Raw genomic sequence first — 14,364 nt, 5'->3', positions numbered from 1 at the left:
ACGAACGAGGCCCGGACGCGGGATGAGAAAGAGCTCGCTTTATTGGGAATGGAGCGCTGTGCCGCGGGCTCCCACACGGACGCTCTGGGAGGCACAGTGCACGGCGCGTGGTGCTAGGAGATCAGGGGAATGGGCTCCCCTGGGCACTGTCCCCAGCCTCCTCCCTCTGAGGGGCTGGGCACTGCCATAGTTTGCTAGAGATAGAGCCCCTCAGGGGTGCCTTCCTGTTTTTTATAGAGAACATTTTCTTTAGATTTTTTGAAGTCTTCATTTGTTACTTTCATTCTGCGTTCTCTCAAGGCCATCAGCCCAGCTTCTGTACAGATTGCCTGTAAGAAAGAACTGTATATTCAGAAAACGAAATACTTTTTAATTTTTATTCTAACAATTCAGAGAGAGATATTTTGTCGTAAGGTATGACACTCCAGATTTTAAATAATGTGTTAAGCATCCTATTTATTTTCTCAAAGGATTGGAGGTGGCTTAGACTAGAGTGATTAAGGAAGAGGACTGGCCAGGAAGTAAGAAAGACCCCTGGTTCCTGTACTGGCTCAGGTGCCAACCAGCTGTGTGGCCTGGCAGCTCCATTCTCATTAAAGGGAGTAATGTTTCTAAGAAACAGATGAAATTATACCCGGAAATTTAGAGGTAACAGAGTATATGTCCACTTGATTTACCTATAGTTATAAGAGAATATGTATTCTGGTTAAATATTGTCTCAGTATACTATTCATTTTAATACATGTATCTTTTCAATAATTACTTGCCAAAAAGTAAGACAAAACAGAACCCATACAACATGATGTGATTAAAACCCAGTCCTGGCACTGGGTTTTATTTGCTCATGGCCATCGGCCATGTCGAATGGTTCAGCAGAAAAGATAAAGCAAATGGGTAAAATGCTAACATTTTATAAACTGAAATGATGGGTGTATAGCTGTTTACTATTGTTGTAACTTTTCTGAAGGCTGAAAAATTTTCAAAGTAAAAAAAGTCAGTGCAAAATTAAATTTTTGTTTTAAGAAGAGACTTATCTAGTTCAACAGACGCCAAGGACATGCAATTCAGCGCAGGCGCCGCATGAAATGCCCCCGGTCTGCCATCCCGTCCCCAGCGAACCATGGTTTATGCCCCACGGAACCCCAGGTCCTCCCACGAGCAGCAGGATATATCCACGTTCAGTGCTGCCAGGCCTCGCACCGCTTTCTGGTCATCTGGGAAGGCACGGGTTTGATAAACCAAGAGGTGCCATGGGCCCAGGCTCTCACCTTGATGTCAGCACCAGAGAGGTCATCTTTAGCCATGATCAGGTCATCCAGTGTCACGTCATCAGCCAGCGTCATTCTGCTAGTGTGGATCTGAAAGATGCGCTTCTTGGTCTTTTCGTCGGGCAGGGGGAACTCGATCTTCCTGTCAATGCGGCCTGCAGGTGCAAAGGGTTCAGGGGCAGCCCCGTGCAGCCCGGGGCTCTGCCTGCTCAGGGAGAGGCCGGGGCCGTGCGCACGCAGCTTCACTGTCCTCTGGGAAGGAGGTCCAAATCTTAAAAAGTGAACATTCATCTTTGTCGTTTGTAAGCTTCTGTTTGAATTCATCTGTTTAAAAGAAATCCTCTCTGCTACCTTCAGAAGTGAGTGTGAGGAATGGTTCCTGAATGGCATGTTTAGTGCAACAGGACGAAAGAGAGCAAGCAAATTAGCTGCTGCTGCTTTAGTGCTAAATGAATGTAAAAATGAAAAACTATCGTATGAATTATTTCTTCAGGAGAAAGTTCTTGAGGCTTAAAAGGGAGTATGTGGAAAAGAAAACATCGTGAGGGACTGGAATTCCAAGAGCCACACTGGGCAGACAATACCACGCTCTTTACCTACACTCTTAAGGGTTAAGGGGACAGTTTTAAGTTACTCTAAATTTCAGTACAGTATTTGCCTTTATGTGTATCGTTTTATAATCCCCCAGAGCACACTTCAGACAGACAGACAGACACACACACACACACTCACTCACTCACTCACTCACTCACTCTCACTCACTCACTCAGACGCTCCATGATGGAACAAAGCAAACCTGACCTGGCCTGATAAGTGCCGGGTCCAAAGTTTCTATTCGGTTTGTGGCCATGATGACTTTCACGTCCCCTCTGGAGTCAAACCCATCCAACTGGTTCAACAGCTCTAACATGGTTCGCTGAATTTCTCTCTCACCCCCGGAGTTTGAGTCGTATCTTTGGAAAAGAAAATAGAAGGAAGGACGATGCAACTGATCTCCTGCTAAAAGGAATTCCAATAAAACACCTCAACATTCTTGTCTCAACCCGTATGTCCTATCCTCAACAGCCAGGTCACAGGCTCGTCACTTTCTCTGTAGCAGCTTTCATGCCCAGAGCTGTATCACTTACTCTGTCTCAAGTGTGGTGTCCCCCTACCTGAGCTCCTCAAGGGTACTAAGTCCCCAGGGTCTAGATGATGCCTGGCTCAGAGCAGAGGCTCAAGGAATGGTCACTGAGTGACCAAACTCCATATTCACAACCACCCGTACTGGGGAGAGCAGAGCTGAAAGCATCCGCAGAGCCACATCCAGCAGTGGCTGAGCAAAACAATGCGCAGGCCACACAGGGAGCGCCCAGCGACCATTCACTGTCGGAGAGGAGCTACGTGGTTTTCACCTCTACAGGACACAACGCAGGGAAAACAACGTCTACCTTTTAGTCCCAATGGCATCAATTTCATCAATAAACACGATGGACGGTGCGTGTTCTTCAGCAACGCGGAACAACTCCCGGACCAGTTTGGGCCCATCGCCTAGGTACTTCTGAATGAGCTCAGAGCCAACCACTCTCAAGAAAGTGGCTGAGGTTTGGTTTGCTACTGCTTTGGCTAATAAGGTTTTACCTATTTTAGATTAAAAAAGACAAAAGGAAGAAAAAACTTCAAGTGGTGTTTTAACTTACAAACTGTCATTACCCCCTTAAATAGACATTAAAAATGGGTGGATACACTCAGGTGCCTTCACATTCTGTCCTCCCAGGCCCTCCGGTACGGGCGGTCCCCAGCACAGACCCCCGGGTACATGGTTTTAAGTCAATCAAATGACCTCTCCTCTGTAGTTTACATACCAGCGAACTGCTAAGTCCTGGACACACACTTACAGAGGTGAATTTATGGCCTGTGAACCCAGTATCTGTCTACCTATGTATGTATGTATTTTTACCCTCGTGCATTTGTGTATCCAATATTATACTCAGTACCAGCAAACCAGGAGAATGAAGCTCAGCTGAACGGTACAGGATATCTTTAAATCACGGTTCTGCACTACAGCTCTGATGTGCGACCACTCCAGATAATCTTCAGGGATGGGCCAGCCATCATTTTTTAAAGCTCCCAAGGAGATTCCCATGTGCCAAAGTTTTTAATTTTTCTTATAAACTATTTTAATAGATTCACATTACCCAAATATTTGAAGGTATTGTTTTGTAACACAGACATGTAGTATGTTGGCATATAGGAGGTCTTGGGAATTGTACGCGTTTCACATGGAGCAGGCAGGTATTTTGGGGAGGAAGGCCTACTTGTGTTTGCTGTAATCCACATGATCGTTCTCACCACATTACCCCTGTGCAGTCTACAGTTTCAAGTCTAAGTTCAGTGTCATGGTGCGTTTTGTTTTGTTTTGTTTTTTTTTTTTTTGAGAGAGAGAAACATGGTCTTGTGTCCCACTCATTTATACACTCACTGGTTGTTTCTTTTATGTGCCCTGATGTGGGACTGAACCCACAACCCTGGCATACCCGAAAGATGCTCTAAGCAACTGAGCTAGCCAGCCAGGGCCTCCTAGTCCATCTCTTACATAGATAAATACATCTTTATGTCTAGGTGTTTCCAGAGGAGATGCTTACTCAGACATTCCAAAATGCTGCTCAGCGCACCGTTTTAAACTAAGGACATGCGGCACTCTCACTCAGCAGGTAACTGTAGCTCACTAATGCTGCTGTTCAAGAGATGGGCTGAGCGCCTGGAAAGCACCACACACACAGCACACATACCTGTGCCAGGTGGACCATAGAGAATGACCCCCTTAGGGGGCTTTATACCCATCTCCTCGTAATATTCAGGATGAGTAAGAGGAAGTTCCACAGATTCCTACAGAGAACAAACACCAAGTAAACACGAAAGGCTTGCTTTCTTATTGAAGTCACCATCAGATTCACGGGCTGGCATCATGAGTATGCCTACCTTGCAACAAAAATAATTGAAAGCTTCACTTACTCTCCTTAGAGACGATGTGCTTGACATCACTAGTAGCAAGGACATTCTGAAGAGGACCTCTGTCCTGCTGGAGCGCCCTGCACCCAGCCCCTCTCCTTAACAGCACCCCATTTCCCGCTCTCTCTGTTAGAAGTCAGCCTCGAACAACCTTCAAGCATTTCCTTAGCAAGTGGATCTTAAAAAAGCTAAATTTTACCCTTTCCAGATTGATCTATAGAGGGGAGCTGGCAAGATTCTCTGGTTGCTGTCACCACCCAGGCCATTGCCCAGCTGTTGAGAGGTCACCAGGGCAAATCTGTGGCAGCTCTGCCTTCTCTACAGACAAAAGAATCCGCGAAGGACTGGCCCACAGCCATCCTGAATGGTCACTTCCCCCCGGACCAGGACCAGGACCAGGATGAGGGCTGGGGCCGGGAATAGGCTCCAGACCCCACCACTGTGTAAACACGGGCCACTCACCCAGCCCACCCCACACGTCACTGCTGGGGTCAGCACAACGGGAACATCATGTATTCACTCGGGAACTATTAAACATTACATGTGAGAAGTGTTATGCTGCAGCTGCTTCAAGAACTACACCTCGGTCGTCTTAACCAGACTCCAGGTCGTGCTGACACCTTTATGATCAGTCACGCATCTCTCAGGAGACACAGGAGACCGGGCTTTCGAACAAATGGCTTCCCCAACAGTTTGTGGAACCACTTAGGTTTGAGAACCGAGGTTCCACTGTAACACAGAATGTACTGTTATTTCTGACCTAACTCAGTATTCACAAACAGAAACCACCGCGGCTGGCAGGCTCTGAGTTACTGGGTCAATAAACACGACAAAATATGCCAAAGAGCTCCCAGTACTTTAAGTGAGACAGCAGCAAGAAACCCACAGTCTAAAATCCAGCGCCGGTTCCCAGAAATACCTTAATTTCCTGGATTTGGTTGTCCAACCCCCCGATGTCAGCATAGGTCTCCTGCGGGGCCTTTTCCACCTTCATCACCGTGACCAAGGGATCCGTGTCGTCCATCAGCACCCCTATCACGGCATGCACCTAACAGGGAACATTACGCTTTGCCATAGGGATGTGCAGACCACGCAGTTTGTTACAACAAAGCAATGCCGATCACAGTGTTTGTTTGGGGAAGCTCTCCCTCCACAGGACAGGTGACAGGTCTAAGGAAAGCAGGCTTTCTCTGAGCCTCAACGCACCTTGTGGTTGAGCAGGACGGAGCAGCCTGGTTCCAGCAGGTCTTTGTCCACAAAGGAAAGAATGCTGACGTAGTGTTCTGAGCCCACAGACGTAGACACAATGGCGTGATTGTCATCGATGATCTCTTCTAAGGTCCCCACCGACATTGGGGTCCCCCTCAGATCGTCCACTTTCGATCTCTCTTCCTGTGGAAGCGTGTGCCGAGAAGGAAAAGCACGTTAGACCTGGAGAGCAGATGATGCTGAGTTTGCCAGATTTATGAGGCAGCTGGTGCTTGTAAAAGGCAGTTTAAATAATGACTTGTAAAAGCCTGAAAGGTTCAACTGCTGAGTACCACTTACTCACTGACAGTTTTAGGGTTTAAGTAGAATTCAATTTGTAAAAATGAAAGTTACAGTAATTTCTCAATTTTACCTCTTGCTTTTCTTCTAAAGGCTTCATTTGTTCCTGATTTCTAATGAATTCTTCCTCCATGAGAAGATAGTCTTTAATCCTCTCTAACTTTAGTAATTTTAACCGGCACTGAGTGTGAGGTGTCACTGTAATTAAAAAAAATAAATAAAGTTTTATTATACTTGAAGCTTAAAGTTGGCAATTAATTCAGTTTGTTCTTAGGAAAAAGCAAAGTCTTAAAATAAGTTTATTTTAGTTGTACAGTCTCTGAACAGTTCAAAGTTTGGTGACCCTACTCAAGCAGGTGCCTAAATGCCGAGGGGACAGGACTTTGGCAGTTACGAGCAAGACTGTAAAAATGGGGATGAGGTGTATGACCAAACAGCTAACGTGTAATGAATTTACTAACTGAATGGTGTGTGTATATATGACAAAAAATCATAGACCCAAAAAGTTTGTTTTGGCTTACACACTTTGGCTCACAGTGCTAATAAAAATGTGTACACATGCTGTTCAGCCAGTACACCTCATTGCACACTAGCTGTCACACACATTCCATCCGTAGGACTATGAAATGTTAGGAATATTAACATGCGGCAAACATTTTTTTCCATGCTCTTGGGCTGTTTCTTTTGGCTTGACTTCTTATGCTCTACAGGAATTTTAATTTTTTTTTTTAAGAATTTATTTATTTTTAGAGAAAGGGGAACGGAGGGAGAAAGAGAGGGAGAGAAACACCAATTTGTGGTTGCCTCTCACATGCCCCGTACTGGGGACCTAGCCCGCAACCCAAGCATATGCCCTGACTGAGAATCGAACCGGGGACCCTTTGGTTCACAGGCTGGTGCTCAATCCACTGAGCCAGACCAGCCAGGGCAGAACTTTAACATTTACGTAGATAACCCTGTCAATCTTTTCTTTTGTGGTGCTTGCTGGGTTTCTTGACTTCTTCAAAAGGTCTCTCCTCCCCTAAGGTTCATGAATTTATTCCTGAATTTTCATTACTTATTTTCAGGCGTGTATCTATAATCCATCTGGCAAAAAGCAAGGGGTCTATTTTCATTTTCTTTCAATAGCAAGTAAAGGATGACAGCCATTTCTATTAAATAACCCATCCTCTTTCCACAGAACTAAAACATCAGCTTTACTATATATTAATTATCCGTGTAACCTGACTTTGTTTTTGGACTTTCTGTGACCTGATCTATTCTCTGTAATACCGTACTGATTCATTACAGTGGATTGATGGCACAATTTTACTGACTCCTCTCTTAACCAAGCAGTATTTAAAAAATTATTTCATCAAAGCAGGAAGAGACTTGTACAGATAGTGGTGACTGAGGTATTTGAGCTGAAGCCTAAATGGGTGGGAAGCAGGCAGCCATGGGGAGTACGGAGGAAGAACATTTTGAAGCACAGGGCACGGCTTGATGTGAGAAGAGTCATGAGAAGAGTCGAAGAGCACACGGCCGTGTGAATGACCAGCAGAGGGCGTGGTGGGGCTGTGGATGGACGTGTGGGCTGGGCAGGGTCACCTGCTTTGCGTTTTGTTATGTTCAACAGGAAGCCGATGAAGATTTTTATGTTCAGGCACCACAAGATGTGAATTCCAATACCACATGATGTGAAGTAAATGCATTTCTTCATGAAATAAATGCACTTCTAAGTCACTCAAGCTCAGCCTGGGTTTTCTAATCTAAAGCTGTACTTTTAACACATTAGAGGAACTGGCTGAACTTTCTTAAAGTGAGACTGTTAAAACCAAAATATAGCTTTTATTCCTACCTAGAGGAATGCCGCACCAAGAGTTAGAATAGAGTGATGGAGCTAGAGCTTCAACCACACCCCTATTTCCGGTCCGCACTGGGACCTCTAAGTCACACCACGCAGGCGACGCCCCTGGGGATCAAAGACCGCGAGGAAGAGCCATGTTGTTACCCAGTGGCAGTTTGCTGGCAGCATCGGGCCCCTTGGTTTTCTTCTTCTTCTTCCCCACTCTAGTTGGTACGGGAGGCTCGTATTTCTTTTTCTTGTCCTTGCGTTTTCAGAACAGCAGGGGGAAGACAATCACAAAGTCACATTAAAACGGAGGCTTATTTCTGTAGTACTGTCCATTTCCAGAATTTTCCTTATCTTTTAGAATGCTATTAAAAACTCTTAAAAAAAAAGTAGGTTTTACATTCCTGCAATTTTAATACGTGAATATAATTGATTTTTTAATAATATACAATGATTTTTCAGTAAGTAATAGGTTAGAATTCAGAGTTAAATGCCAAAAGTTTGTGCTGCTATAATTCGAGATATAATTCTTCACATCTCAGGATATTAAACACTAAAGTTGCAAGCGATTTATTTCAACACTTCTGTAATGTGTAAATTACTTTTGCACATTTATTTTTTTTCCTTTCCTCCGGGTGTCTGGAAGTGCCCGCAGGTGAGCCCATGGACGCTGTGCTTGCCCCTCTGGGCGTGGCTCCTAGGGTGTCTGGTCCACAAGTGAAGCCTGGTAGGCCGCCGCTGACCAGCAGGGATTAGGATGGACCGTCCTTTTACACATTTAAAGTCTTTAATTCATAAGTACCTACTTGACAGGTCAATAATCTTTTTAAAACCATGTAAAAGGTATTGATTCTCTCTGTAGGCCAGGCTGGTTAAATAACTACAGCGTCATTTATTTTGCATTTTAAGATTCATGAATCCCCAAGAACTCAGCTGAGATCTATGACGCCCCCCACGTTTGCTCACATCACGAATACCTCTGGCTCTCGATTTACCTTGTCATCCTTCTTGCCGCCTCCAGGACCATGACCACCACTCTGACTTTGACCCTGGGGGTGGGGGCAGGTGGGAAGAGGGTCAGTTCAGAATTGATCACTTGAAAGGAACATCCTTATTTTCCTGAGATTCTAAGACTCCAGCATGTCCCCCTCATTTTAACATTTCTGAACCCAAGACATACGTGGTGTCAACGAGCGCATTTAGCCTGGTAGAACTTTTTTTTCTGAAAAGCTGTTAGTGCTCAATGGTACACCTTGTAATTGATTGCATCTTAAACCAAGGACAACTCCATCAACAAATAGAAATGATTAATGTATCACAACGAGGCCAAGATTCTAAATCCTCTCCCCTTCTTGAGGGTACAGAGTTTGGCGTTCTTTCATATAAAGCTACCTGAGGCCACCGAGAGTGTAATTGTGAAATTAGGCCATGAAAGCGAAATCATTTTCCCTTTTCCACAATGACTTATTCAATCACTTACTCCTTAGTCAGGTAACACTAAAATCCAGGAGACTTTCCTTTCAACAGCAAGTTACATACCTACCATCCCTAAAGCCTGAGGCTCTCAGGTAGGTCTTTCCCCCTCCCCCCACCGGACCTTAAGGTATCAAGAACTTAAGTGCACTGGAGTTCCAATCAAAATGGAGAGGTAGGTAGAAACCATTCACTTCCTCACACAACCCAAAGGAAGATAACAACCAACCTAGAAACAATAAACCATCAGAAGTGCCAGAAAATCAAACTGCATGGATCTCCGACAACCAAGGAGTTAAAGAAACATCCACCAGACCAACAGCGCCACCACGAGCAAAGAGGGCTGCCTCGCCCAGGTGAATACCTAAGCACCCCCCCCCCCCGCCCCCAACATAACAGGTGCACTGAGACAAAGAAATATGGCCCAAATGAAAGAACAGATCAAAACTCCAGAAATAATATAACCAAGTGATGAGGAGATAGCCAACCTATCAGATGCAGAGTTCAAAACACCGGTAATCAAGATGCTCACAGAAATGGTTAAGTATGGTCACAAAATAGAGGAAGAAGTGAAGGCTATGCAAAGTGAAATAAAGGAAAATGTACAGGGAACCGACAGTGAAGAGGAGGAAACCGAGACTCAAATCAATGGTTTGAGGCAGAAGGAAGAAATAAGCATTTGACAAGAACAGAATGAAGAAACAAGAATTCAAAAAAATGAGGAGAGGCTAAGGAACCTCCAGAACAACTTTAAGCATTCTAACATTCAAATCATTGGAGTACCAGAAGAAGAGGAAGAACAAGAAATTGAAAACTTATTTGAAAAAATAACGAAGAAGAGCTTCCCTAATCTGGCAAAGGAAATAGACTTCCAGGAAGCCCAGAGAGTCCCAAAGAAGTTGGACCCAAGGAAGCACACACGAAGGCATAACATAATTACATTACCCAAGATTAAAGAGAAGGAGAGAATCTTAAAAGCAGTAAGAGAAAAGGAGACAGTTACGTACAAAGGAGCTCCCATAAGACTGTCAGCTGATTTCTCAAAAGAGACTTTACAGGCAAGAAGGGGCTGGAAAGAAGTATTCAAAGTCATGAAAGGCAAGGACTTATATCCAAGATTACTCTATCCAGCAAAGCTATCATTTAGAATGGAAGGGCAGATAAAGTGCTTCCCAGATGAGGTCAAGTTAAAGGAGTTCATCATCACCAAGCCCTTATTACATGAAATGTTAAAGGGACTTATCTAAGAAATAGAAGATCAAAAACTATGAACAGTAAAATGACAACAAACAACTATCAACAACTGAACCTAAAAACAAAACAAAACAAAAACAAAAACCAAGCAAACAACTAGAACAGGAACAGAATCACAGAAATATAAATCACATGGAGGATTTTCAGGGGGGAGGGGAAGAATGGGAGGAGAAAGGTACAGGGAATAAGCAGCATAATTGGTAGGCATAAAATAGGGAGAGGTTAAGAATGGTATAGGAAACGGAGAAGTCAAAGAACTTACATGTATGACCCATGGACATGAACTAAAGGGAGGGAAGGCTAGAGGGTTGGGGGGTGCAGGATGGATGGGGGATAAAGGGGGAGAAAATTGGGAAAACTGTAATAGCATAATCAATAAAATATACTTTAAAAAAAGAACTTAAGTGCATTAATAATAAGCTTCGGTGGGATTTCTGATTTTAAAAGACCTTTCGGTTACAGAACAATGCTTAACACAGAGCAATGTCTCAGAAATGACAGCATTTTAAACGAGTATTAGTGAACTTACCTGACTGGGGGCCGTCTCAGACCCCTCAGGCCACCTCTACACAGGCACCTCTATCAAGACAAAACTACCATGTCACGGTCACCTACAAGAGTCAAAGTCACATGCATGTCCCCACATGCAGGCTTCTTAAAACTTTGTGATTTATCCTGAAGGTAACTAAGGGCTGTGAGAAATTTTGGGAAACAGGTGTACTGCAGCAGGCTGTCCAAATTACAGGTCTTTATCAACTACTTGTAACTCCTAGGGAAATCTGCTGTCGGCTGGGGCAGCTCCTGTCTGCGGGGCGCTCACTTTGTGCCCAAGTCTGTACCAGGCGCTCTCCTTCACGATCACTGATTCCACACAGTCCTTCAAGGTAGGGTTCGTTATTCCCACCTTCTAGGTGAGGAACTACACCAAGCCTATGGCCTTAGCTGCATCCAGGTGTGAATTCCGGTCCCACCACTAACAGGCTAGGTGACCTCGGTAACTGGGAACACCCGAGCCTTGGTGTCCGTCACTGGAAAGCGTGGATGACCCCAGCTCCTGCTGTTGCGGAGAATGAAGTAGCACACAGAAACCGCTTAGAGTTTACATGACTCACGGTAGCTGCTCACCAAGACAGCGCTATCAGTGAACAAGAAAAGCCAGGACCAGGATTCGTGGGTTACAAATCTGGCCGCTGGAACGAGTCCGCTCTGCTCCAGCACACACCCGTGCGCTCGCACGCTCCTCACTCTCTCTCGCCTGTCCCTGGCCTGTTCTTGTCCAGGCCATCGTATCTTATTCGGACTCAGCCTCCCAACTGAGATTCCCACGTCCAGTTCTACCCCCACCAATCCAGCTATCCCCTTCTGAAACAGACAGCTGATCCTTTAATTCTCCTTTAAAACCTGCACCTGCGCCCTAGCACTAATGGTGTACCGTGCCATCACTTTAGCTCGGCGGACCGGCCCTTGCCAAACGGGCTGCAGGCCCATCTACTTCTCAGATAAACTTTCTCAGGAGCCTGCCAGTCTTGCCCGACCCGAGGACGTTTTCCTGAGCAGATCCCGAACTTCTCTAGGTCTGGGGCACGTCACATGACGTTTCTCAGTCTCGGTGAACAAACACACCTGTTATTGAGCCCAGACTACATGCCAAGCAATGTGCTAAACATTCTCAGGGTCTCTTCTCCTTAATTCTTACCGGCACAATGAGGTTGGCACTATCATCACCTCTAATTTACACAGAAGAACACTAAGGCCCAGAGAAGTAACACGTATTGTCACAAAGCGTGCCAGAGACATAGTCGGGAATCGCCCGCACGTCCACTGGCCACCAGTATCTGTGTGTCTCTCCAGGGCATGGCCATCCAAGTCCAGCACAGCAAAGGCTCTAGGAAGACCAACAGGGCTTGTGTTCTAGCGCAGCCGCCTACGGTGTCTGTTTCCTCCTTGACAAAGTGAGGATCAAAATGACCTCAAGGCGCTGCTGTGAGGAGTAACGAGAAAATGCTGGAAAAGTACCTGGCATGTGCTTAGCACGTCCCTCTCAAGTCCTTATAAGACCTATGCGGCCCCGGGGTCGGGCCCTGCCCTTTACCACACAGGCCAAGCAGTCCCAGCTCAGGCCCTTTGCGCCTGCGGTCCCTTCTCCTTCAGGTACGTGCACAGGCTACTCTCACTGCATCGAGCTGCGTTCGAATCTCCCCTCCACCGAGCCACCCTCCCCATGCCACACTTTTCTACACAACAGCCACATAGCCATGGCCACGCCATCTCTCTCACTCCGACATCACATTCTTTCTGGTTTTAGCTGCCTTATGTAGAACGCAAGCTCCACGAAGGCAGAGACCGTCAATCGTGCTCAACGTCTACAACAGAGCCTGCCCCCACCCTCCAAAGGGCAGGTGCTCAGTAAACGCCTAGTGCACTGAAGAACGCACGTCGGCTGTTTTTATCATTACCCACGGACGCACACGGGACCCTTCCCTCCGAGTTCCACCGGTCCTAGAAGCGTCAGTCTCCGGGGCCTCCTTCAAACGCCCCGCTTTCCCCCGCTCAGCTCGAACGAATCCCACCCTCTGGTCGCACAGCCCTCCACCCGAGAGGCTCATACAGAAAAGAGTTCGTCCCAGTTACTTGAGGCGGCTGCCGCTGAAACAACCCACGCCGGTCAGCAGAGCCCCGGTCGGCGGAGGCGCCCAGCCGGGCGACCTGACCCGTCCCGCCCCGCGGCCCCACTGGTCCGCCTGGGGCAGCCTCTGCGCCAGCCCCGGCCCCGGGCCCGCGAACAAGGCCCTCCGATCCGCCACGGCCCGCGGTAGACCTGAACACCGTCTCCCGGGGCCTCCGTCCCCCGAGGAGACCCGGCCGGCGGGCCGAGCGCCTCAGGCAGCCACCTCGTTCCCTCGTTCCCGGCGCTCGAACCCCGTCACACCCCGACCACCAGCCAAACCCCTTAGTCACTCACCATTTTGACTCGGCTGCTGGAGCCGCGGTTGCCGGAAGTGCACGCGCGCCGCCGTCTGTCGGAAGCGGAAGCTGCCGGGGGCCGCTACGGACGCCGGGAGGAACCAAAGCCCGCGCGCACGGCGCGCGCCCCCGCGGCTCCTGCGGGGTGGGGCTCGTTGGCGCTAAGGTGTCTGATAGCATGCGGATCTTGGGAATGTTTCACTTAAGAATTTTCTAAATCGCAGCAATTAGATTGCCGTCAACGACTTAAGACAATAACCTCAACTGTCAGAGAACTAAGGCAACTGTGAAAATATAAAATACTTTAACATGCAACAACCGTGACTGGGAAGAACTTGCCTTCTGCATTGCTCCAAGAACTGAAATGGCATTCGGAACTGTGAGGCTGACATATACTTTTGCATCAACATTTAAGTTATGACTTGGTCTCTGGACCTAACCCGCTCACCTGAGAGTATTTCTTTGTCTGACGAGTTACCTAAATCCGTTTTTCCTTCCCGATGACTTGTGGCCTGTGCTGACGCAGGATGTCGTAAGTCCTCATCTTGCATCTAGTCGGTGCCGTTCCTCATTTATCTCATTTATCACACCCTCCAGGGCTTCGGGAAGCTAGCAAGCATCCTTTTGGCCTCTGGAAACTTCCACAGCGGGCGCACAAAATGCTGCATCTTGCTGAACTGCAGAGATGGATTTTTTGTTGTTGTTGTTTTTCTGTTCCAGTTTAATGCAGACATTTTAATTGTTGCATCTAGTTCCCTAAAAATATTTTACTAATAAACACACATCAGGTACAAAAGACATCATCGGCAAAATACTATAATAGGAAGCCTTGGCACTGTTGATAAATCTTTGCTAACCGGTCTGGCGTCTGCAGGACAGGTGACGTGACGTGGGTGAGGGCGAGACGCCGCCCACGAACGGTGAAGGCAGCGTCTAGGTGTCACATTCAAAGAACCGTAGCCTAATTATCAAAACTTCAGAGATTTGCATTCGGAAGGACACGCGTGGAGAGGGGCCCTCTTCCTGCAGAGCGAA

The 14,364-nt window shown here is 46.7% G+C and overlaps 2 protein-coding genes and 1 non-coding gene across 3 annotated transcripts in view; 1 reads left to right on the top strand and 2 right to left on the bottom strand.

Annotated features, from left to right (window-relative positions):
• NRDE2 (NRDE-2, necessary for RNA interference, domain containing) overlaps positions 1 to 5,185 on the top strand; it is a 37,655-nt gene extending 32,470 nt beyond the window's left edge. Inside the window, exon 15 of the transcript XR_008427287.2 lies at positions 4,468 to 5,185. The gene's annotated coding sequence lies outside the window, so the exon portion shown is untranslated. The remainder of the gene's footprint in view (positions 1 to 4,467) is intronic.
• Positions 24 to 13,392, bottom strand: PSMC1 (proteasome 26S subunit, ATPase 1). Its single transcript, XM_024567632.3, has 11 exons — positions 13,328 to 13,392; positions 8,634 to 8,687; positions 7,798 to 7,894; positions 5,881 to 6,005; positions 5,466 to 5,651; positions 5,179 to 5,307; positions 4,040 to 4,136; positions 2,699 to 2,888; positions 2,070 to 2,221; positions 1,269 to 1,423; positions 24 to 329 (listed from the first exon to the last, which is right to left on the bottom strand). The coding sequence occupies exons 1-11, from the start codon at positions 13,328 to 13,330 to the stop codon at positions 195 to 197; spliced, it is 1,323 nt and encodes a 440-aa protein (XP_024423400.1). The 5' UTR covers positions 13,331 to 13,392; the 3' UTR covers positions 24 to 194.
• Positions 8,272 to 8,403, bottom strand: LOC112312102 (small nucleolar RNA SNORA52). Its single transcript, XR_002975546.1, has one exon. It is a non-coding gene; the product is annotated as a small nucleolar RNA SNORA52 (small nucleolar RNA).
• Positions 13,393 to 14,364: the final 972 nt, after the last annotated feature.

This window comes from Desmodus rotundus, chromosome 7 (assembly GCF_022682495.2).
Source record: "Desmodus rotundus isolate HL8 chromosome 7, HLdesRot8A.1, whole genome shotgun sequence".
NCBI lineage: Eukaryota > Metazoa > Chordata > Mammalia > Chiroptera > Phyllostomidae > Desmodus > Desmodus rotundus.
Note: the sequence above shows the minus strand (reverse complement) of the source record. Positions and strands in the feature narration are given on the sequence as shown.

Bases quoted from the DNA above. Each gene is read 5' to 3' on its own strand.
- PSMC1 (XM_024567632.3), bottom strand. The intron at 2,889-4,039 runs GTATGTGTGCTG...AATCTAAAATAG, and splicing joins CTATGGTCCACCTGGCACAG to GTAAAACCTTATTAGCCAAA. The intron at 330-1,268 runs GTGAGAGCCTGG...TCTTTCTTACAG, and splicing joins TCTCTGGTGCTGACATCAAG to GCAATCTGTACAGAAGCTGG.